The sequence below is a fragment of the Furipterus horrens genome, unplaced genomic scaffold, assembly GCF_987537825.1.
Source record: "Furipterus horrens unplaced genomic scaffold, mFurHor1.1.pri manual_scaffold_1, whole genome shotgun sequence".
Classification (NCBI taxonomy): Eukaryota; Metazoa; Chordata; class Mammalia; order Chiroptera; family Furipteridae; genus Furipterus; species Furipterus horrens.
In genome coordinates, this window is record NW_028327171.1 from 45795199 (window position 1) to 45821759 (window position 26561).

The 26561-nt window shown below is 36.1% G+C and overlaps 1 protein-coding gene across 1 annotated transcript in view; it reads left to right on the top strand.

Annotated features, from left to right (window-relative positions):
* VPS8 (VPS8 subunit of CORVET complex) overlaps nt 1-26561 on the top strand; it is a 265592-nt gene that overhangs the window by 79518 nt on the left and 159513 nt on the right. The window contains exon 21 of the mRNA XM_090275034.1: nt 21989-22035. Coding sequence (XP_090131160.1) covers nt 21989-22035 — 47 coding nt within the window. The remainder of the gene's footprint in view (nt 1-21988; nt 22036-26561) is intronic.

Here is a 26561-nt window from a genome sequence, read left to right on the forward strand (position 1 = left end):
ACTTACCACGAATTTTATATTTTATAAAGCAAATATATCAGAACAAATATGGGCACAATCTCATTGTTACAGGCTCCCAAGAACTAATGGATTCACAAAGAACAGGAAATTCTTAACTTTTGACACAATGACCACAAATAATCCAAAAAGAAAGGAAACAGGAGGAATGTTGAGAGAAGTATCTGTATACAAAGCACAGAACAGCTACAAAAGATGGTGAGAGGCAGATAAACGAAGAATGTGCCAAAGCATCGTGAAGACTGTCAGAAAGGAGAATAGTATGATTCAAATTGTGCTTACCAAAATGCTAGGTGTACACAAAAGGGATTTTGACAAAGACTCACTGAGTATATATTACATACCAAGCAATATGCAAAGAGTGTGACACTGATTTTATTTAATTCTCACCACAACCTAATGAAGTAGATACTGTTTTAATCCCCATTTTTGAGATGAGAAAATTTAGGCTGAGAGAGGCTAAGTGACTTCAAAAGATAAAATTGCTGCTAACTGGTGAGGCCAGGACTTAAATCCAGGTCTTTCTGACTTCAAAGCCCAGCTCTTAACTAACCGTTTGTACTCTACTATTATTTTCAGACAAGTACAAGGGAAGGATGGATGACAAGGGGTGATGTTAATAGATGATCAGGATTGACAATTACAGCAAACATCTAAACCGTTTAATGCTTATGTTACAAACTCTTTATGCATATTAACTCATTTAATTTTTATTATAACTCTGTAACGTATAATAGATACTGACATCATGCCCCTTTGTAAATGAGACCAAGGCACAGAGATGTTAAGTAACGTCTTTCAGGCTACATAGCAGTAAAGGTAGAGCTGTGGTTAGAATCCAGGCAGTTGGGCTCAGGGTCCACATATGGACGGCTATACTGTGTTACAGAACACTTCTTATTTTGCTTTCATTTTCATGAGCACAGAGAATGGCCTTGAAAGTGGAAAAGTCCAGATAAATACAGTTAAGAAAATAGCTGAAGCCCAGCATATGTGAAATATTGTTACATTATGATTGTTAAAATCTCAAGACCTTTTGAATTACAACCCAGAATACTGTTTGAACAATCTGAGCCATTATTAATAATTTGTAAGTAACTTTTGATCAATTTTCAAAATTAAGCATGGATGCCTAAGCAGAGGAGACACAATTTATTTTATTCAGGAGTACTATTTTCTTCTGAAAAGATGCTCTTTAATGTGTGAAGTACATGCACGGTTGGCCACAGATCTACGGTCTTAAGTGTTTAATCTTAAATATTTAATCATAAAAAAGTACAGTTTGCAGAAGCATAATTTTTTTTTTGAAGAAAGAGTGAACGTCAAGAACTATCTACTGATAAGCCTAGTGTGGTTTGCGAGCATTTTTTAAGAGTTCACATAAAAATGTCCATGTTATAAACTCATAAATTGCCTTTTTGAAAGGAATATGTGGACAATGTATTCATGGAATGCCTGTTAGTAAATAGTAAATAGATTTGCAGCTAGATAGACGTCCCTACCCAAAGAGTATTCTTTGGTGATTTATAATAGTATTAGTTACATTTTAGGGCTCTTTTATATCCAAGTTTTTATCTTTGATTTGGATGAAGATTTATAGAGTGGCTTGTCGAATTTAAATGACACCAAGAATCAGGTCCAGAATGATTTTGATCAAGTGCCATCAAAATCATTATGAGATGAAATTTAACAGGGATAAACATCAAGACTTCATTAGATTCAAATAATTAAATTGCATGAGTACTGGATTGGGCAAATCTAGCTGGACAAGACTTCAGTTGACACCAACTTAGTATGAGTTAATAGTGTGTGGAGGCCCAGATAAAGGGAAGTGACAGAACCCCTGAGCTACCTGTTTTTTTTTTTTTACCTTTTTAGGTAAAACCTCTAAGATACTTTATAGACTGTTGACAGACTAAGCTATATCTCAGAACTGGGATAGTGGGAGGTTTTAAAAACAACAGTTAAAAAAAATACTGGGTTGTTGAATCTGAGGAGAAAATGAGTGGAGACACGCCTGCCTTGGGGATTACTGGCTGCAGCAGAGGGCGGGCCAGCGGAAAGTCTGAGGTGTGTTCCAGTTTAAAATGACCCAGTGCTCACATAAGAGCTGTTGGATTTATGCTGCTGATTGTATTGAAATAAAAGGCAGATGACAAACTGAGCAGGAGTGTTTTTAAAAGACTTTCTTTTTTTCTTGGAATGGGAAGATTTGAGATTCTGTATTAGTATCATTAGAAACCAGTAGTCTTTCATCCAATTAACACTGGTTCTAGCTTAGTCAAAATACTGAGAATTTGTGTTTTACCAGCAGGTGGCACTCATGCCTGCTGCCTCAGTTTTAAGCTTCACCTTTGAGGAGGTGGCTCACCTTTTCCTTAGTCAGAATATGTATGCTGTTCAGTATTTCTGCTTTCCTCCAAAGATAAATCAACGTTTTGTCCTGTCTTAATTATAAAAAATAACTTGGATCTTGTGATGTTTTTGACAGGTTGTGGTTTTTATTTACTCAAGAAAGATTTGACCCTATAATTAAATTTTATTTATATAATAACTAGTAAGATTGGAAGGAATTAAAGTGTTCATTGTCTCATACATGTTGAACCTAGCTTTTTCTTCAGGCCAAGTCTTTTCTGTCCCCAAATAAAGTCAAACACAGCAAACAAATCCCTTCTTTACCTCACGCCATACCCAATAGCCTATGTCGCCTGTTTGCACATTCTTTACAAAGCCAAACATCTTTCAAGAGTTGTCTCTATTTCCTCTCATTCCATGCCTGTAAATTCTGTGGACGCTTTCATTCCTCATCTTGCTGATACTCAGTAGCACAGGCTTGAACATAAGGGCAGAAGGACTGGAAATTTGCACGCAGGCTTGATCCCTCAACATGTCATGGAGAAGCTTGTGTAGACCAGGTCTAGCTGGAGGGACTGAGGATTTTGCTTTTCCATTTTCCTTTCTTTTTGGGCTCTTGTGAGAGCCGCCTTCCAAATGGGTTAAGTAGGGGAATCATCTGAGTTTGCTCAAGGTGGGTGTGCACTAGTCCTGGCTGGAATGTCAGCTGCCCGGCTCTGACTGCAGATCCTGTGGGAAGCTGAGTATGAGTTTGGCCCTTGCCACTGGGCAGATGGAGAGCTACCCATACCACTAGCACAGTTAATGACTTCTTGAAACAGTCTGTCCATTGGATTCTCTGGTATCATAAATTCAAGGTTTTTTTTCCTACTTCTCCCACTACTTATTGACTTTCTTTGTTCATATTTCTTCCTCCTCTATATAAACAGTGTTTAAATTCTTCACAATACTTTTATTTCTGTATCAGTGTCTCTCAGGATGTTGTCTGTGGATCATTTGCTTCAAAATCACTTGAAGCAGTTTCATGTATTTTGAGTTGTTTTATCTTTTCTACACTCATGCTTGTTTGTGTATGAAATAAGGTAGAAGTATAAATAAGTATATATGAGACATTTTATTAATGAGTCAAGCTAAAAGAATTTGAAAAATAATATAATTTAAAAGATTTTAAAAATAAAGCCTTACATTGGTTACTGAGCTCTCCTTCCAGTTCATATTTCCATTTTATATTTTCATGGGAAGCAGATCACTCAAAGCCATTGTTGTAGCAGCTCTTGGCATGTTTTTATATCAAGAGTTCATGCCAGAGATTGGATAGAGACTAAAGGTAACCACAGAGTGAGGCAGTAGGAACTTTCCTTCTCTAACTCATGCTTTCCTGAAATAAACTTTGAGGAAGGGAAAACTGTGTTGGTGTCTGGCACACTGTCTTATCCCCAAGCCTTGCTTAAAGTGCTTGTTCTGGGGAGTTAGGTTTTTCCTAGATTATTTTATCATCATACCTGAAAAAAAGAAGGAGAAATACATGTGCACACATACACATACAGAGAGATATCTGTATCTATATAGCTGCTCATGGTGTTTGTATACTAATACTGGAATACCAGTTGCCTACCTCTGCTAGCCTGTGAAGATGTATGCATGCATGTATGTATTATATGTATATATACACACCCATATATGTTTATCTGTGTTTAGGAATGTTTTATCTATTTTGGTGTATATATTCTAGGCTTTGCTAAAATTTTGAATTATTTTTAAGCAATACAGTTTACATTGCATGATTGACTTTTAGAATATAAATGAGAATTAATGCCATTGCTCCAGAAAGTAAAGCAATCTATATCTACTATCTCATTCCTTTTCACATTATATCTATGAAATAAGGAAAACCAGAGATTATACCCTCAGTTGGCAGATGGTAAGATAGTCACAATGCAGTGAAATGCTGTATTCAGTCACTCAACCAATTGACAGGCCTAAATTTAGGTTTTCTGTCTGTCAGCTCAGTGTTTTAGTCACACATCCACATGGCCTTCTTTAATAACTCTTAAATATACACTGATATCTAACAAGAGAAGTAATCTTCTTTGGCCAGTTATAGGGATGTGCATTGAAGAAGAGATTAGAAAAATATTTACTTTCTAAAAAATTCTGGAGACCAAAAATTCAACCATTTCTCAGGGACATCATGCAAGCTTTTGAAACTGAGAAGAATATTTTTAAAGCAGGCTCATTGCTCATTGAGTTTGTGTTGAAAGGCTTGAGGCGAATAGTACCAGGTAGCACACAGCACAGGCTGAACTTAAGGACAGAAGGGCTGGCATTTTGCACACAGGCTTGAGCCCTCAACATCCCATGGAGAGGCTTGTGTAGACCAGGTCTAGCTGGAGGGACTGAGGATTTTGCTTTTCCATTTTCCTTTCTTTTAGGGCTCTTGTGAGAGCCACCTTCCGAATGGGTTAAATAGGGGAATCATCTGAGTTTGCTCAAGGTGGGTGTGCACTAGTCCTGGCTGGAATGTCAGCTGCCCGGCTCTGACTACGGATCCTGTGGGAAGCTGAGTTTGAGTTTGGCCCTTACCACTGGGCAGATGGAGAGCCACCCATACCACCTAGCACATTTTCAGACATCTAGGAGATTGCAACCAGGAGTTATCCACTGGACAGTCTACCTTGTCTCTTCATAATCAGGTTCTAGAAAAGAAGGCTTAAAATATGGAAATAGATTTGGCTATATCTAATATTTTGTTTATGGTTTTAAATATTCAAAATTGCTAAGGGCCTGATTTCTTTAATAAGCCAGAATGAAAGCATTAATTTGGATGGTTTAGCCTTATGTGAGTTATGAACAAGTAGTAGCAGGCATGAGGACTACATGTGTTCCTTTTTTTTCATTAAAATTTTTAATTTTAGAATAATTATAGATTCACATTCAGCTATAAGAAAGAATACAAATATATCCTATTGTACTTTAATTTGATTTTCCCTTATGGGAACATCTTACAAAACTGTAGTACAACCACATAACCAGGATATTGACCAATACAGTGAAGATACAGAACATTTTCTTCATCACATGGATCCCTCATTTTGCCCCCTTTTAGCCATACCCACTTTCCCTCTGCCCGCACCCCCTCCTCAGGCAACCACTAATTGTTCTTCATTTCTATCATTTTGTTATTTTAAGAATGTTATATAAATGGAAGTACGTAGTATGTGACCTTTTGGGATGGACTTTTTAAACTCAGCATAATTCTCTGGTGATTGGTCTAGATTGTTGTACCTATCAATAGTTTGCTACTTTATATTGCTGAGTTGTATTTCATTGTATGGATACACTCCAGTTTAACTGTTTACCCATTAAAGGACATCTGGGTTATTTCCATTGGGGGCTATTAAAAATAAAGCTGCTGTAAACACTTGTGCACAGGTTTCTGTGTGAACTATTTATCTAATATCCTGCAGTCTTACTGAACTCACTTAGTTCTAGTAGGTTTTATGTAGGCTCCTTGGATTTTCTATGTATATAATCAAGTCATCTGCAAATAGAAACAGTTTTGTTTTTTCCTTCCTGCTCTGTGTGTCTTCCCCCCATCCCATTTTTTCTTGCTTTATTGCACTGTCTTGAACTTCCAGTGTTGTGCACAATAAGAGTGATAAGAGCAGACATTCTTAACTTGTTCCTAATCAAAGTGAAAGCATTCTGTCCTTTACAATGAAGTATATATATGTTGAACCAGCCTTGCATTCCTGGAATAAACCTTACTTATTTTAATATACTGGTGAATTATATATATTGATATTTCATTAAGGAATTTTGCATCTTTATTCATCAGGAATTTGGTCTGTAGTTTTCTTTTTTTATAATATCTTCAGATTTTTATATCAGAGCAATAATAACTTCATAAAATGATTAGGGATGTATTTCCTATTCTATTTTTTTGGAAGAGAGTATAAAGAATTGATATTAATTTTTCTGTAAATGTTTGGTATAATACTTTAATGAAACCATCTGATCATGAAGATTTGCAGGAGGAGTTCCATTTTATCTAATTGTTAAATTTATGTGTGTACAGTTAGTCATAGTATTCCCATATCTTTTTAAAAAAGTCATTGCACTGATTCAAGGATATATTTGTAATGATGGAAGGAAGAAAATTTAGAGATGGAGAAACAGTAAGCATATAGGTTGAAGAGAAGGGAAATGGAAGAAAAAGCTCTAGATGGAGTTCCAGGTGGCCTACATTCTAACAAGCTGTGTGACTCTGGGAAAGTCACTTAAACTTTCTGAGCCTCAGTTTCCTCATCTCTAAAAGAGAATAAAAGTCCCTTCCTGGTCTGCTTATTGTGAGTTTCCCATGTGAAAATGCTTTATAAACTTTGAAACATAAGATCTTAAGGATTAATAGTCTTAGATAAAAATAAAGGCAGGGGGATATTTATTAATACTACATACATTTCCTTTGTAAATACTTAGTTAAATGGTAGCTTTAATTAACAAGGAAATGAGAGCCTTTCACATATGGAAACCACAGTGATAAATTAAGCCAAGGGCCAAGAAATTCATTCATATCACAGAGTGCATGAGGCCTTCTAAGTCATTCCTGATCACATTAACAAAATGATCATTCCTTCTAGTCTGGAACCTTGTACATTTCAGAGCACTGTTCCACCATGTGATCCTGTATTTGATCCTCACATCCCGAGTCACCAAAGTAGAGCAAACTGAGAGGCCTCCCTTGAGCCCTCATATTAAAGAGCCTCCTTTCTCTATCTGCCCCCACAACCTGCAACTTGAAATGTGATTATCTAAAGGCAGATGAAGTACTTATGGAATTAGCAGAATAGGTTCACCAAATAGACAGGAAAAATAAGAGAGAGAACTACCTTTTTGAAATTTGATATGTCAGAAAAATCAAAATAGTCATGAGAAAAATCAGAATTGTGTCAGACTTGTGAAACTTACTTTATAGTTTATTATTGTTTTCTTCCAGATTCTATATAGCGCATAATGTGTGTTTAGGACCACTAAGGTGTTAATGTTCCTTTTAAAAAATATTTAATAGAATAGGTAGGGCATGATTATGCTGTGAAAACAATCAGGAAAGGACTTTTATTTCTGTGAACAATCATGGAAAATAATCATCAATACTTCCAGAACCTAATTATCCTGATAGCTAACTTACGCGGTCTTAATTATATTTGTTAAATATCATATTTTATCTCAGTAATCACACAGTGTCAAATCCAGTCTTACAAGTGGGCCTCATAATGCAGGGTGCTTTCTAGTGAAGCATTTTTCATAAGAAATATGATGAACTACTACTCCTCATCCCCAGGTAGGTATAATAGGACTACAGTATGCTAGGTTATTTTATTTTATTTAATTTAAAATTTTTACCTTTTCACCCTCTTTACCCATTTCTCTTCCCACTTTCTCATCCCCTTCCTGGCAACTACTAATCTGTTCTACAGAAGCTTAGGGATACAAGCTTGTTTCTTCTTCCTCTTCCTCTTCTTCTATTCCACATAATAGTATTTGTCTTTCTTTATCTGACTTATTTCATGTAGCATATTACCCTCCAGGCCCATCCATGTTGTTGAAAATGGCAAGATTTCATTGTTTTTATGGCTGAATAATATTTCATCATATATATTTATATGTGTGTATATAATAATTCTTTATCAATTCATCCATTTTGACTATTGAAAATAATGCTGCAATGAACATGGGGGATATGTATATTTTTAAAGTTGTTGTTTTCACATAAATACTCAAATGTAGAATTGCTGGTTCATATGATAGTTCTATTTTTAATTTTTTGAGGAACTTCCATACTGTACCTTAGTGGCTGCATCAGTTTATATTCCTACCAACAGTGTACAATGTTTCCCTTTTCTCTACATCCTTGCCAACAGTTGTTCTTTCTTGTCTTTTTGATAATAGCCATTTTAACAGATGTGAGGTGATATTTCATGTGCTTTTAATTTGCACTTGTGATAGTTTGTGTTTTTTGAGGAATTGGTTCATGTCATCTAAGTTGTCAAATTTATTTGTGTAGAGTTGTTCATACTATTCCCTTATTATCCTTTTGATATGTACAGGGTCTATAGTGATAGCCCCTGCTTTATTCTTTTTTTTTTTTTTAATGTGTTTTATTGATTATAATATTACATTTGTCCCAATTTCCCTTCCCTCTGCTCCCCTCCACCTTGTGGTCCCCCTCCCTCCAATTGTCCCCCCCTTTTAGACCATGTCCATTAGTTGTGCATATAGTTCTTCTCAACCTCTCTGTCTATTCCATTCCCTCCTACCATGATCCTTAATTCCTATATCATCTCCCTCCCTCTCCCCGTTCCCCCTCCCTGTTGACCTCCCCCCAATATGTTACCCGTACCTATAGTTCTTTTTCCACTCTCGTTGCCTGTTTAGTTCGCCTTTGTTTCAATTCCCTAGCTTCTGTTGTTTCTTGTGATGCAGTTTTCATTTTAGATTTCATAGTTTTGATCCTCCTTTTTCTAAACCAGTCCCTTTAACATCTCCTATAACAGTGGTTTGGATCTAATGAACTCTTTCAGTTTTATTTTGTCCTGGAAACACTTTCTCTGCCCTTCTATTCTGAATGACAATTTCGCTGGATAGAGTATTCGTGGTTGTAGGTTTTGGATTTTCATTACTTTGAATATTTCTTGCCAGTCCCTTCTTGCCTGCAGGGTCTCCCTTGAGAAGTCAGCTGATAGTCTAATTGGGACCCCTTTGTACATGATTCTTTTCTTCTTTCTCTCTTGCTGCTTTTAAGATTCTCTCTTTATCTTTAATTTTTGACATTTTGATTATAATGTGTCTTGGAGTGGTTCTCCCTGGGTCCAGTTTTTTTGGAATTCTCTGTGCTTCCTGGACCTGTAAGTCTATTTCCTTCCCCAAGTTTGGGAAGTTCTCCTTTATTATATTTTCACTCAATTTTTCAAGTTCTAGTTCGTCTTCTTCGTTCTCTGGCAAGCCAATGATTCTTACGTTGGGCCTTTTATAGCTGTCCCAGAGGTTTCTGATCCTCTCATCGTTGCTTCCCGTTCCTTCTCTATATTCTGGTTTGTTGAGATGAACTCTGGATTTTTTTTCCTCACCATCTGTCTTGTATGTGGTTTTGTTCCTTTCGTTATGAGTGTTTTTCGCTTCTTTCTCATCTTTTTCCAGATCTTTTGTTAATTCTGTAAGCCATCTGATAACAATGGCCCTAAACTGAGCCTCTGACAGGTTTCTTATTTGTTCATCTGTCAGATTCCTCATCTGTTGCCTGGTGAGTTGTGCCACCGGGATTTCTATAGTTGTCTGCCTCATTTTGACAGATGCGTTTTGTTTTCTTGGGCCGCCTATAGGGGGCAGTGCCTGTGTACTCGTAATGACCCAGCGACCGGCGCCGTTCCGCGACTTTTCTCGCTGCGCCGTGGTGCTTTGTCGTCACAACCCAGCGACAGGCGGCTGTCCGCAACCTATTTCGCAGCCCTGTGGCGCTTTCTTTGGGGGCGGGGGTCCAAGATGGATTCACACAGTTATTCCGCTAGGAGACCGGGATCCGTCCTCCCGCCCCCCTGGGCCTCACTGTTCAAGGCGATGTGGTGGCTGCTTTCCCCAGCGTTGGGGTCGCGAGCTGCCGGGGTTCGACTGCAGCCGGGACTGTTCTCCCTGCCGCTGTCCCTGGTGCGACCGCAAACAGCACCACCCCCTTTCCCTCGTCCTACCTGCCCAAAGAGCGCCGCTGGTTTATAACTTCATACGTTGGGCTTCCGTGTAGCTTTATTTTCTGGAATTTCTAGTTATCTTTTGTTTTGAAGTAGTTGTAATCCTCTTTAGTTGTAGAGGGAGACCGAGTGTGTCCGTCTAAGCCTCCATCTTGGCCGGAAGTCCCTGCTTTATTCTTTTTTTTTTTTTTTTTTTCAGATTTAATGTGTTTTATTGATTAAAATATTACATTTGTGCCAATTTCCCTTCCCTCTGCTCCCCTCCACCCGGTGGCCCCCCTCCCTCCAGTTGTCCCCCCCTTTTAGATTATGTCCATTAGTTGTGCATACAGTTCCTCCCAATCTCTCTCCGTCTATTCCATTCCCTCCTACCATGATCCCCAATTTCTATATCATCTCCCTCCCTCTCCCCACTCCCCCTCCCTGTTGACCTCCCCCCACTATGCTTCCCTTACCCACAGTTCCTTTTCTACTCTCGTTGCCTGTTTCGTTTGCCTTTGTTTCATCTCCCTAGCTTCTGTTTTTTAAACCAGTCCCTTTAACATCTCATATAACAGTGGTTTGGATCTAATGAACTCTTTCAGTTTTATTTTGTCCTGGAAACACTTTCTCTGTCCTTCTATTCTGAATGACAATTTCGCTGGATAGAGTATTCGTGGTTGTAGGTTTTGGATTTTCATTACTTTGAATATTTCTTGCCAGTCCCTTCTTGCCTGTAGTGTTTCCCTTGAGAAGTCAGCTGATAGTCTAATTGGGACCCCTTTGTACATAATTCTTTTCTTCTCTCTTGCTGCTTTTAAGATTCTCTCTTTATCCTTAATTTTTGACATTTTGATTATAATGTGTCTTGGAGTGGTTCTCCCTGGGTCCAGTCTCTTGGGAACTCTCCTTGCTTCCTGGACCTGCATGTCTATTCCCTTCCCCAAGTCTGGGAAGTTCTCCTTTATTATATTTTCACTCAATTTTTCAAGTTCTAGTTCATCTTCCTCATTCTCTGGCAAACCAATGATTCTTATGTTGGGCCTTTTATAGCTGTCCCAGAGGTTTCTGATCCTCTCATTGTTGCTTGCCATTTCCTCTCGCTGCATTGGTTGACTGCTTGTTCCTTCTCCATATTCCAGTTTGTTGAAATGAACTCTGGATTCCTCACCATCTGTCTCGTATGCTGTTTTGTTCCTTTCGTTATGGAAGTTTTTCGCTTCTTTCATATCTTTTTCCTGCTCTTTTGTGAATTCTGTAAGCCACCTGATAACAATGGCCCAGAACTGAGCCTCTGACAGGTTTCTTATCTGTTCATCTGTCAGGTTCTCTATCTGCTGCCTGGTGAGCTGTGTCACCGGGATCTCTATATTTGTCTGCCACATTTTGACAGATGCGTTTTGTTTTCCTGGGCTGGCTGTCGGGGGCAGTGCCTGTGTACGCGTCACAAATCAGCGACCGGCCGGCGCCTGCTTGTCCGTGACCTATTTCGCAGCCCTGTGGTGCTTTCTGTGGGGGCGGGGGTCCAAGATGGATTCACACAGTTATTCAGCTAGGAGACCGGGATCCGTCCTCCCGCCCCCCTGGGCCTCACTGTTCAAGGCGATGCTGCGGCTGCTCTCCCCAGCGCCAGGAATCGTGCAGGCCAGGGGCTTGATTGGAGTTGCTCACGCCAGGGGCTTGATTGCCGCCGGGATTTTTCGCCGCCCCGCCCGCCGCTCCGCAAACAGCTTTGCCTTCTTTAACTCTTACCTGCCCAAATGGCACCGCTGGTTTCATATGTTGGGCTTCCGTGTAGTTTTATTTTCTGGAATTTCTAGTTATCCTTTGTTTTGAAGTAGTTGTATTCCTCTATAGTTGTTGAGGGAGACCTAGCGTGTCCGTCTAAGCCTCCATCTTGGCCGGAAGTCCTTCCCTGCTTTATTCTTAATATTGGTGTCTACTCTTTATTCTTTGTCAGTCATTCTAGAGGTTCATCAATTTTACTGATTTTTTTGATGCACTGGCTCTTTGTTTTATCAGCTTTATTTTATTTCATTTTTTCAATTTCATTATTATGTCCTTCTATTTGCTTTGGATTTATTTTGTTCTTCTTTTTGTAGGTTTTGAGAGTTTAGATTGATATGCAACTCTTTCTGTTCTCTAATTTCTCTCTTACCACTACTTTAACTGTGTCCTACAAGTTTTGATCAGAGAAGGAAAACTCTGACTCCAAAAAAACCTCCGCTGCCTTGCGGCATACCTCTTCAGGGGAAAGGCTAAGGGAGTAAACCCCGACAGAAAATCCGGAGCCGGAGTCCCTAAGGCGGTTTGACGTTGTAGTCAACACCGGCAACTCCTGCGGCGCACCTGAAGCCAAGCTGTATCGACTCCGTCTTTCCCTTGGACCCTTCAGCTGCGAAGAGAGGGGGGGTCTGCTGCATGGGCAACAGCAGACCCTCCATATCACCCTGCCCAGGCTCTGTAGCTTCAGCTTCACTGGAGAGGACACTCCAGCGTCATCGCAAGATGTCGATTCAACACGGGAGGAGACAGATACCGTGTCACTCCCGAGTCGGACTGCACAGCCATTCTTGGCGGTGCAGATAGACTCTTAAGAAGCTACACCATCGTCTCTCGAGACGGACGGCTGCCGACCAACCGACGAGTTTTGATATGTTGTTGTCTTTTCATTCTCACTCAGTTGAATGTATTTTTAAATTTCTCTTGTGACATTTTCATTGATTCTTGGGTTATTTAGAAATGTGTTGTTTAGTTTCTAAGCATTTACAGATTTTCCTGTTTTTATTTTTTTCAGTTATTAATTTCTAGTTAGATTCCACTGTGGTTGGAGAACACACTCTGTATGATTTCAGTTCTTTCAGATTAGCTAAGGTTTGTTTTATGGTCCTAGATGTTTATCTTCGTATAGTTTTATGGGCACTTGGAAAGAATTTGCTTACTGCTGTTGGTTGGAGGTTGTTAAAATAATCAGCTAGATACTTTGATGGTTGGTGGCGTTGCTGAGTTCTATATCCTGATAATTTTCTGTTGAAAATTGTTCTATCAATTGTTGTGAAAGGGATGTTGAAGTCTCTAGATAGAACTGTGGATTTATTTCTCTTTTCAATTCTATCAGTTCTTGCTTCATATATTTTGCAGCTCTGTTGTTCGATGCATACACATTTGGGATTGATGTGTCTTCTTGGTGGATTGACCCTTTCAGCATTATAATGTCCCTGTTGGTCTGTAACAATATTTTTTTGCTCTAAAGTCTATTTTATCTAATATTAATATAACAACTACTTTCTTTTGATTAATGTTTACATCATATATCTTTATCCATCAGCTTTAAACCTGCCTATAATGTTATATTTGAAGCAAGTTTCTTATGGATTTCTTTAATACACTTTGCAAACCTCTGTCTTTAAATTGGTTATTTAGACCATTTACATTTAAAGTACTTCATATGTTAGTGTTTAAGTCTGTCGTTTTCTTTTTTGTTTTTTTTAGTTTCTCAGTATTTTGCTTCTCTTGTTTTCTCTTTCCTGAATTCTTGTGAGTTACTTGAGAATTTTTTAGAATTTTATGTCTTTTTTTTTCAAATTATAAGAAAGTTTATTTAGAAAGTTACAGGGGTAGTAGGAGTGAACCAGCTGGGCTGCCTAGGCTCAGAAAACAAGTTACAGGGGCAGAAAAAGGGCCCTTCTTTCCACCTTTCAGAGTCTTCTTGAGTTTGTGTTGTATGTTCTGCCCAGGGTTTTTAGCTGTACTAGTGGGAGGAATAGGGAAAAATTTGTTTGCTCCATCTTCTTGGAAGTAGAAGCTCCTTTGTGCCCTCTTTTCAAGACATTTCAAGGGCCCTTGGATAAAGAATGACAAGGAAGTGAGCAGAAATTTGGAATTGAGACAGTTCAGGCCAAGAGAACTAAAACCTGCTATTGAGAATAAGAATTGGCAAGTGACGTTATAGTAGCAGAGACTGGCAAAGAAGTAAGGAAAGTCTACACGTGTATTCAAATGTAATAATTGCATTGTATTTTTATTTTTGTGAGTGACAGAAGTAAAAAGACTCTAAACCACTTGTAATCCTGTCACAATTTTTAAATTTCTGCTCTTACTTCCCCGCTTTATATCCCTTCAGCAGTTTTCCGTTACTATCAGAATAAAATTCTGAGCCTTGCATGTGCATGCCCTTCCTCACCCAGAGCCAGTCCCCTCTTTCTGTGCTCTGCTCATCAGGTCTCTCAGTCCCTCAAGGCCCTGTGCCGTCCGTTACATCTGGACTGTCCCACAAACTGTTATTCCCTCACGGGAACATTCTTCCCCACAATTTGATTGGTGAATGCTATCTTTTAGGTGTCCTCTTAAATGTCACACTTTCAGGAAGGCAGACTTAGCTTAGCCCTTAGTGTCCACCGAACTTCATATTTCCCCTCTTAGCTTTCATCATACTTCATTGTTACAACTTTTTAAAACTCTTTGTACAAGACAGTAAGATATGTCTGTTTCATTAAATACGTATCATTAGCACCTAGCAATGTGCCTGGTCCATAGTAGATGCTTTGTATAAATATAGTTGAATTTCACTAGTAGATGCTTTATATAAATGTAATTGTATTTCACCATTTGTACTAATTCTGCTTTTTGGTGTAGGTCCTTGTCTTAAGTCCCAGACAGTTATATTTCTATGGAATTGAGATCAACTGTACATAGTTATATTACTGGCTTCTATTCTTTTTAGAACATTAAATTAATTTAATTTCTGAATCAGTTATACATTCATATGATTCAAAAATCAAAAAGTATAAAAATATATACTCCCACCCCTAATGCCATCTGCCCAGTTCCCATCTGCTTATCACCACTGTTACTAAATTTTTAAGTATATTTCCAGATTTTCTTTACGTAAATAGAAACACATGTATGTATATTTGCGTGCCCACATACCACCATAATTCCTCCTTCTTTAACACAAATGATAGAAAACTCTATTTGTGATTTTATACTGTTTTTTTCCACTTAAAATATCTTAGAGACCTTTTTATATTGGCTAATGGAGAATGCCAAGGATGCCTTTTTTGGTAGTTGTATAATATTCCTTTATTTTTGATATTATAGTAAACAATATTTTTTTACTTCTATTTCAGCTTAATATGGGAAATACAGTTGACTTTAGTATATTGATTTTCTATCCTGCAATCTTGCTAAACTTATTAGTTCTAGGAATTTTTTTTCCCATCAGATTTTCTACATAAATATTCATGTCCTCTGTGGAAAAGAAAAAAAATAGAAATACTTCTTCTTTTCTAATCTTGATCTCTTTTAGTTCTCTTTCTTGCCTTTTTATACTGGCTCCAGTATGGTCTCCAGTATAATGTTGAATAGAAATGGAAAGAGTTGACATGCTTGTCTCTTTCAGTGTTAGTGGGAAAGCATTCAATCTTTGATTTATAAATATGATGCTCACTATTGGTTTTCAAAGATGCCCTTTATCAGGCCAAGGAACTTCTATTCTTAATTTCCTAAGATTCTATTTTTAAGAGCAAAATGTTAGCTTTTGTCAGAATTTTTTCTTCTGTGTCTATAAAAATAATCATGTGATTTTTCTTCCTCATTTGCTAATACGATGAATTATATTGACTGACTTTTTAAATTTTCAACCAACCCTGCATTCTTGCGATAAAGCCACTTAATTATGATGTATTATCTTTTTTGTGTGTGTGTGAAAATCTGTGTTCATGAGGAATAATTGTCTGTTTTCTCCTTCTTGTATCATGTCTTTGTGTGGTTTTGGTATTGGAGTAATACTAGCCTCACACAGGTAGTTGTGAATTATCCCCTCCTTTTCAACTTTTTGGAAGTTTATGTTAATTGGTATTGTTTCTTCCTGAAATGTTTTGATAGAATTCACCATTGAAAGTATCAAGGCCTTGAGTTTTCTTTGTAGAAAGGTTTTTAACTACAAATACAATTTCTTTAATAAGTTACCTATTTTTTGTTTCTTCTTGAGTGAGCTTTGGCAGTTTCTATTTTTAAAAAAATTTGAACATTTCATCTAAATGTTTGTTGGGAAAACGTTCATAAGATATTTTATTACCCTTTTTATATCTGAAGAATCTATTGATGTCATCTCTTTCATTTTTTATTTAGTTAATATCTAATTTAATTCTGTTGTGGTCAGAGAACATACACTGTATGCTTCAAATCTTTTTCAATTAAAAACTTGTTTTATGGCCTAAAGTATATCATCTGATATTTTAGTAAGTGTTCTCCAAACGTGAGCAAAATGTATATTCTGTTGCTGTTGGATGGAGGAAAAGGTATATTCTATTGCTGTTGGATAGAGTGTTCTAAAAAATGTGAGTTTATAGGCTTATTTAAGGCGATTAATTCACTATGTACCAGTTTCATTATTGTCTTTGTATATAATCTTCAATCTTGGTATTCCTTCTCTGAAGAGTTTAAGAGGAAGTTTTTATTTTTTGACATGGAAAGAGCATCTTATGATATGTGATTACTTTCTGGTTTTCTTGTATTGTGGTCAGACAATGTTTTGTGTACTAATTCTGCTTTTTGGAGTTTAGATTTTCTTTGTGGCTCAATATACGGTCAGTTTTCATCAGTTGTTCCATGAGCACTTGAAATATAGTGCTTTGTGTGTTTCATTATCAATCTGATTTTTAAAATTAATAGTTAGATATTTTAAACTCTTACCCATTTTTGTCTACTCAGTTTCTCATGGACTGTGAGAAACAAAGTGCCCTGTTAACTGTTCTTTTCTCTACTTTTTCTTCCATCTTCTGCTGCATGAATGTTGTTACTATATAATTTAGTATGTACTATATAGAAATTTGGCATATAGAAATAGGAAATTTATTTTTGTTATGACGTATTTGTTCACTTAATACCCTTTTAGCCTGAATTCCACTTTATCTGAAGGAAGGATCACAATCTCTTATATTTCTTTGCATGTTACACTTTTGCCTATCATTGTGTTTTCAATCATTTTCAATTACGTTATATGATTCTTGTTTACAACATAGTGTCAACAACCTGTAGAGATATTTTATAAGGGCTAATTTGAGCCAAACTGATGACATGTTGGGAAGCAAGATCTCAAGTGGTACCGAGAATGACAATTTTGCAGTTTCTTTTATACACTTGGAATTACAGAGAGAAATAAGGAAAATTCAATGAAGATGGAGAAAGCAAGGTGGGGATAGCTCCATGATTGGATGATAGGATAGTTAACAAGATTGCTTGCTCCCTTGAGGGTGGCTATGTTTCTTAAGTATTTGAAAAAGAGGCACTTCAAAGGTGTGTTAACCTAGATCCACAAAAACAATGTATCGGGCTTGCTTAAGGTAAAGATAAACCTTTCTAGGCTTGGGGCATGACTGACTACCCTTTATGATCTGCCCAATTAGGAATTTATAATAGAATAACCCTGTGAGGTTATTTTCAGTTAGATTTATTACAAAGCCCCTTTTTCATCCACAATAGTATCGGGGGTTTGCTTTTTGAGATTTCAAATTTCAGTGTGAAAATCTCAAGTGAAGTAAGCCAAATATTTTTATTTTTATTTTTTAAAGAAAGGCTTTTACCACTTACTCTATTTTTTATTTGTACATGTACTACTGATATTTAGGAATGTGTATTTAATTCCAATGAATACCTTTATCATTATAGCATTATACAGTACACTTGATTCTCTAGTTTCTTGGACATTAGTCCTTGCTATGATAAAAATTAGTATGTCTCTTTTTCGTTCTTCCTTTTTAATCCTCCTCCATTACCAGATTTTAACTGTTAACTTAGTATTTACTTTTATAACATTAAACATGCTTCTAGTTCCAATTTTAAGTGTGAGCTTTAAAGGCTGTCTTTTAACTACCAGTTCACAGATGAAGCCAGTGAATCTTTTCTACTTTTTTCACCTTCTTTTCTCTTTGCCTTCTAGTTTGTCTTTAATGTAAATCTTTTTCTCATTGCTAGAGTGTCTGTTTTAGTTAAATATAGTTCATGCCCATTACCAGCTTTTGCTATAGTTTCCCTAGTCATTTCTTGGTTGCTGAAGCAGTTTCTTCAAGAAAGGCTCATGAGAACAGTATTCTTTGAGTTATTGCATCTTCAAATTGTTGGTGTCTAGCTTTTATAGTGAAAAATGTTTTGGCTTTCTTAAAGATCTTGAAAATATTGCTCTATAATCTATCTTTGAATGCCACAGTGGGAAGATATGAGGCTAGCCAGAACTTTTATCTTCCCCTTTCAAAATTGACTGATGTCTTTTCTTGACTGTCTCTTAATTTTTGGAATCCAGTAACATTACTGCAACGAGTCTCCCCGTGAAATCATTGTAGGCTTTTTTTTTTTCCTTCTGGCGTATGGTGTGTTCTTTCAATATGTAGATTTATGTTCATTTTTTATTTTAGGGAAATTTTCTTGAATTATCTTGAACTATTCATTCTATTCTATTGTTTTATAGTTTCCTTATTTAGAGATTCTAGTTATGCATATATTGATGTTTTATCTTCACCTTCTGTCTCTCCTTCTGCCCTCTCTCTCCCTCTTCAGTCTCTTCCATTTTTTTCTCTCTTACTTCCCTCCTCACACAAATACTTCACTCACCACTTAATTCTCTGTAGGCTGGATCTCACACATCCCTGTACTTACCATCTAATCAAGAAAATAAAACACTTTCTTACTAAACATACCAATGATATCTTAATTGCTAAAGCCAATAAACACTACCATATCTTACTCATCCTCAGTGCTGTATTAAACAATGATAATCACTCCTTTTTGATATTCTGTATCCTGTAGATATCTCTGACTGCGTGTTCTTCTGATTTTTAACACCTCTCTGACAGTTACTGAGTCGAATCTTTTTTTTCATCCTCTGACTATTCGTGAATACTGGTTTTCCTTGTGATTTATTTTATTGTCCAATGATTTTTATCTCTTTTGTAGACAATTTTATTTATATACATTGTTACCTCTCATGACTTAGAAATCTATAATTCTAATTCATATGTTTCAGATTACTAGATCCAGTTTCTTATTATTCAACATTTGAGTAAAGATGTTCCTCAAATCTACCATAGCCAAAGCTATACTTCTTCTTCTGACACCTCCTGTATTTCTTATCTCATTTTATGACATCGTCAGTCAACCATCACTTAAATTAGAAATTAGGAGTTATTATAGACTTCTCCCTATGCCTTCCAATCCACAACCAAATTGTCACCAAGCTCTGTAGTTTTACTTTTTAAATATTTCTTAATTCTGTTTGCTGTTTTATGCCCACTATCACTACCCTAGTTTAGTCTCCTGTTTCCTTCTTTGACCACTATAGTAGCCTTCCATATTCAGTCTTGGTTTTTCAGATCCTCTTGTGTAAATTTACCAGCGTGATCTAAAGGTATGAATCAGATGGTTTCACTCTCCATTATCCCTATCGTATATCCTTAGGACCGAGTACCAGGCAAGGCACTTATTTCCTTATTTTATGTCTTTTAATAATTAAAAAATATCCTTTAATAATTTCTACCTGATAATTATATTTGAAGTTTTAGCCCTCTACCTGTGCTATTTGTAGTTCTGCTGGTGTTCACTCATGATGCATTATTTCATGAGAAGCTTTAAATTTTTATTTTGAGTGCATTTTCAGTGGGGCTTTGTCAGTAGGACTTATTTTGTATGTGTTAAACACCATCTCTGGAGAAATTCTGAATTTGCTTTTTTCAAGTACCTCAGGAGTGTATCCTTTTTAAGGATCATTTAAATTTTAAAAAGTTTTTTATTTAGTTATTTTTAGAGTGACAGACAAACATTGATTTGTTGTTTCACTCACTTATGCATTCACTGGTTGATTGCTGTATGTGCCCTGACCAGGGTTTGAACTAGCAACTTTGGCATATTGGGATGATACTTGAACCAACTGAGCTACCCAACTGGGGCAGGATCATTTTGTGTTACCCTTCTGTCTTGATTGTTCCATACTAAGGAGATGGTATAAATTCAAATCCTAAATCCACCTGCGGGCAGGTCTTTATTGAGGACTCGTGGAGAGGACAAATTTACTTTCACTAAGTCCAGGCTAAAACAGACAGCCTTTGTTGTCGTCTTCCTTTGTCTATAGGCAGATTTTTTTTTTTTCTTTCTAATTTCCTTTCACAAAGGATGCAGCTTTTCAAGAATCTGATTTTAGCTAGATTTTTTTTTTCCAATCTTTTATGTTGCAAGATTCTAAGACCCAACTTCCTTTTGGCATTAAAATTTAAGCTCTTATGTGACCAGAAAGTTTATAGGACAGTCTAAGTTGACAGCTCAGGGCTTATTGCTTGGTTTTCAGTTCTCTTTTCACTCTTCCACTCTGGTCTTGGGAGCTCAGCTGTGTATTTATAACAATGTTTATTAAAATTTCCCCAGCATTTCTAGAGAGATATTTCCCCCCCTAGGTTATCTGGCCTGCTATATTCTTAATCAGGGTTGAAACTTGATAAAGCTTTAATACTTTCAAATGTATGATTTCACTTCCTGTTTTTGAAGAATCTAAATAAGATTTTAAATATAGTCATGAAGAATATTGATAATTAAAGGAAGCAGATGGATGGGTCAGGAATAGCCCTGTAATCCTTTCAGGGTTATAAGTCCTTTCTTTGATATTTCTCTCAGATAACAAGTGTCCTCAGTTTTGATCTTTCTGTCAAACAAGTGCTAGCATATAGTATTTTCTTAACATAGCATCTTCTCCCTCCTGAAGAGATTTTTTTCTGCCAATAATCTAGGCCTTTTAGGATTTTTTAAAAAGGAAACCATTTCTCTGTAGCCAGCAGAAAATGAAAGAGTACTGTTGAAATCTGATGCTTGGTTTTATGACAGTAAGCTATTTCTCCCTCAAACTGGTTCTCTTAAAAAAGGCCAAAACTATGGATTTCTCTTCACTTGATATGAGTCTATCTATACATGATGAATTTAAAACAGTCAAAATATTATGGCACTGAGAAGTTATATCAACTTAAAATAGCTGGTTTGGAGGATTGTGATAAAATATGGGCAAACTTTATTACCAACAGGACCAACTAGATCCTATTACCATTCGATGTATTTTATTCTTTTTTTTCTTTGCAAATTTTCTTTACAAAGTTGTGAGAATACATATTTTTTCATTTTATTTATTTATTTTTTAAATTGTTGTTCTATTACAGTTGTCCCATTTTCCCCTGTTGCTCTCCCCTGTCCTGCCCATCTGCCTTCTCCCAGAGTCAGTCCCCACCCTGTTGTCCATGTCCATGGGTCATTTATACTAGTTCCTTGAGTAGCTCCTTCCCCTTCTACCCCACCTCATATCCCTCTCCCCTCTGCCCTCTGGTCACTGTCAGTCTGTCCCTTGTCTCCATGCCTCTGGTTCTATTTTGCCTATTTGTTTGTTTTGTTCATTAGGTTCCTGTATTAGGTAAGATAATACGGCATTTGTCTTTTGCCCCCTTATTTTTTTACCTAATGTTTACCTAATTGTAAACTCTTTGTAAACTTGTAACATCTATATAATGTTTTACTTAAATAGTAAATTTACTTAACTGTTTTCCCATTTAGTATATTTAATTCTTATTTCTTCCTCCTGTCCCCCTCCTTCTTCTGTTTCTGTACAGTATTGAATATATTAATGCATTATAAATTTTTTTCTTAAACATATTAGGATAAATTTCCAGATAGAATTTCGGTGTAAAAGTGGTTTCACATTTTTAAGACTTTCGACACATGGTGCCAAATTGTTTACCAAAAACATAATATAAAATTATATTCTCCCAAGAGTCTTAAGCAGACCACTTTCATTTTATGTTGTGTCTAACCAGTGAGTCATTGGACAAAGATATGGTGCTGATGCTTTCTTTATGGTTCCTCTACAGGATATGGTTCCTGTCATAGTTGATTACTGCCTTCTGCTACAGCGCAAGTGAGTATACATTGCCTGTCAGATTCAATTATTTTGAATTCAGGTTGCCTCTTGCTTACGTTATAATTTACTGCTATGAATTATATGCATTTGACTGGACAGGTTTTTATTTTTTTAATTAAATTTACAGAAATTTCATTCTTTTACAATATGCAGTCCATTTACCTGATAAAGTTAACTTTCCCAAAATAGATGCTGTGGATGTATCATCTATGTGTTTGTGTGGCAGGATAGTGGAGGTGAAGAACAGAGCTAACAAAAGAGCAGTACTACTTAAGGATCTGAAAAGTAAATGTGTATGGTTCATGAACTGTGTATATACTCTTTTACAAACCATCACTAAAACGTAGTATTTCATACCAACCAAAAGGGTAAGATTCATTGTGCATCTGCAGTGTTGATGTACAGAGCCTTTTTGTTTAAAACAAATCAGTGTAAATAAGCTCCTTTTTTTTTAGTGATCCTATTCCAGTTCTTAAGCCCGAGTCTTTCTAATCAATACTCAATCTTTCACATAAAGAGCCTGAATTAAAGTTAAATTGTAATTCTGTACTCCTCAGAATCATAATCGGACTGATTTTCAGGCACATGAGCCCTGTGGTTTAAGGATATAAGAGCTTTATTTATAACAGTCGAAGGAAATTCCTGGTTTTCTGACCATGTTTTATTTTTAATTTATTTAATTTATTTTAATATTTAAAGTCTACAGTTTATTAGTTATTATTTTATTTTTCAATTACAGTTGACATTCAATATTATTTTATATTAGTTTCAGGTGTACAGCATAGTGATTAGACATTTATAGAATTTACAAAGTTATACCCCTGATATTCTAGTATCCACCTGGCACCATACATAGTTATTATAATATTATTTTTAAAAACATTTTATTACTTATGCTATTGCAGTTGTCCCAATTTTTTTCCCCTTTGTCCCCCTCCATCCAACTCAACCCCTACTTCCATAGTCAATCCCCACAGTTTTCCATGTTTGTGGGTCCTTCATATATGTTCTTTGACTAACCCCTTCACCTTCATTCAATCTGTCCCTGCCTTCCTCCTCCCCTCTTACAGCTGTCAGTTTGTTCTTGATTAGGCTTTGTTGGTTTCCTAGTGACTATGTAATTTAACTAACCTATACTGGTTCACAAATTTTCTACTTAACAGTAACAGCTCCCTACATGCCAGATATTGTCCTAAGTCCTTTTACATTAATTTATCTAATTTTTATAACAACTTATCTAATTTTTATAAAACTGAGGTAGGTATTATTATCCTCATTTTACATAGGAGGTTCCAGAGGTAGAAAAAGCCATTAAACAACTTGACAAAGCTTACTGACACTTCTTTTGAGGATCAAAGGTGGGCTAATATAAGCAGTCTAGCTCCCGGACTCTTGTTTTTTAACCACTAACTTGTACTGCTTCCTGAGTGGTAGAGAACAAATGTGAGGATATAATGCAGATAACCCTAAAGTTATGTGCAACACTGACTTGACTCATGAAGTTATATATATTCAGGTATCCTGAATCATTAAAGATCGGATCATAGTTTGAAAGTGTCAGTGACGGTTATCCAGAGGGCAGTTACTTGCTGTCAGATCTCTCAGTCACAAAGAGCTATACAATCTGCTTCCTTGGGGCTAACATTTATTCCAGTGTTTTAGCTATAGTGTTATATGTAATTATCCATTGAAATATGTTGTATTCACAGTTGGGATATTGTCGAGAGCATTACTTTTATGTTACAAATTGCCTTCTTTATGTGGGCCTAAGGGAGAAATTTCTCTCAAGTGTTAGTACCAGAAATACTATTGCATCTTCTGTACAGCTAGTTACTTTTACCTGATGAACAGTGAACTGTTTCCTAGAAAGCTAAGAGCCATGATATAGTACCCTCACCCTAGCTTTTCTTTACTTAGTTTTCGCTTTATCCCACTTTTCACACTTACTTCCTTGTTATTTATCTTGTATTTTTTTAATGCAGCCTGAATAGTTTATGGATCAGTTTCACATATTTTATTTCATTTAATCCTTATAATTACAATGTAAGATAGGTAATTTTATCATTATTTTCAGGTAAGGAAATTGATACTAATAAGAACTGGCATAAATATAAATCTTCAATTGAGGTTATAAATGAGATAAAATAAAGTGCCTAAAAAATAAATTTTTGTTTAGAGCAAAAAGATATATCTTTATAAAATGGATTATATCTACCTAGAATGGTACCTGGTGCAAAGAAGCTATTCAGTACCTGATGGTTGAATTAATTAAATAATTCTGCTTCCTGCTTTGCCAGGTGACTTATGATCATTATCTCATTGAATATATGAATACTGTCTCAGTGACTGAAAGTTGAAATGGTCTAGCAGTTGTAAGATGAAGGATTATATAGAAAAAAGAAGAAATAATGAGAATTATTTTGTGTTAGTCTCAAAAATGTTCTTATGTTCTTATAAAAAATGTAGTTTCATTTCAGTGTGGTATCTTTCTCCCTGAAGAGGACACTTTATACCATCTTTTTTGACATTTTCCCCCAGTGTTAATGAGAAATAATTGACATATAGCACTGTATAAGTTTAAGGTATACAAGATGGTTTGACTTTCATATATTGTGAAATGATTACCACAGTAGGTTTAGCTAACATAGGTCTTAGATAGGTACAGTAAAAAGAAAAAAAAAAGGAAAAAATTTTCTCCTTGTAATGAGAATGCTTAGGATGTACTCTACTAACAACTGTCTTGTATGTCATACAGCAGTATTAGCTACTGTCATCATGTTATACATATATTCCGAGGATTTATTTATCTTATAACTGGAAGTTTGTATCTTTTGACCACCTTCCTCCAATTTTCCTTTCCCCCACCCTCACATCTGATGAAAACAAGCATGATCTCTTTTTGTAGGATTTTTTTTAGATTCCACATATATGTGACATCATATACTATTTGTCTTTTTCTGTCTGACTTATTTCACTTAGCATAGTGCCTTCGGGGTGCACCCATGTTGTTGCAAATCTTAGGATTTCCTCATATTTTTTATACCTACATATGCACACACATGTACATGCCCCAACTTTATTATCCATTCATCTATCAGTGGACACTTAAGATGTGTCCATGTTTTGACTTTTATAAATAATGCTGCCATGAAATGGAGGTGCAGATGATGCTTTCGATTTCTGTGATATTAGTTGTAATGTCTCCTTTTTCATTTATAATGTCAATATGGGTTCTCTCCCACATCCCCACCCCCGTTGGTCTAGATAAGGCTTTGTCAGTTTTGTGTATTCTTTTCTATTGTTTTTCGGTTTCCTGTTTTATTTATTTCTTCTCTAAACTTGATTACTCCCTTGTTTCTGCTGATTTGGGGCTCTGCTTGTTCTTTTTCTACTTCTTTAAGGTGTAGAGTTAGGTTGCTTATTTAGGAACTTTCTTCTTAATGTAGGTGTTTGTTGCTATGAACATCCCTCTTAAACTGCTTTTGCTGCATCCCACACGTACTGGTATTGTCTTTCCATTTTCTTTTGTCTCAAGAAAACTTTTTATTTCCCCTTTCATTTCTTCTTTGATCCATTGGTGTTCAGGAGAGTGTTATTTAATTTCCATGAGTTTATGAATTTCTCAGTTTTACTCTTGTTAACTAAATTCTGGTTTCATTCCATTATGGTCAGGGAAGATACATGGTATGATTTCAGGTTTCTTGAATTTGCTAAGACTTGTTTTGTGGCCTAACATATGGTCTATCCTAGAAAATGTTCCATGTCCACTCGCGAAGAACCTATACTCTGCTATTGTTGGGTAGAGTGTTCTGTATATGTCTGCTAGGTACATTTGATCTATGATGTTGCTCAAATTGGCTGTTTACTTATTGATTCTCTGTCTGGATGATCTATTCATTGTTGAGAGTGGGATATTAAAGTCATCAACTATTATTGAATTACTGTTTATTTCTCCTTTTAGCTCTATTAGTTTTTGCTTTATATATTTAGGTACTGTAATGTTGGGCACATGAATCTTTACAATTATTATATCTCTGTGGTGGATTGACCCCTTTATCATTATGTAATGACTTTTTTTGTCTCCTTTATAATTTTTAGTTTAAAGTCTATTTTGTCTGGTAAGTATAGCTACGCCTGCTTTTATTTTTGTTTACCAGTTGCTTGAAATGTCTTTTTCTATCCCTGCACTCTCAGTCTATATGTATCTTTAAGACCAAAGTGAATCTCTTATAGGCAGTGTATTGTTGGATTTTGGTTCTTTTTTAAACCCATTCAGCTATTAAAGTAATTATTCATAAGTAAGGATTTACTATTGCCATTTTGTTAATTGTTTTCTGGTTTTGTGTAATCATTATTCCTTGTTACTTATTCTTCTGTCCTTTTTGATGTGTTTTGAAGTCTTCTGGTGTCAGTATGCTTTGACTTCTTAATCATGTTCTTTTGTATAATTCTGCAGGAATTTCCCTTGTTACCATGAGGCATATGTGAAATATCTTAAACTTAAAACACTGTATTTTAAACTG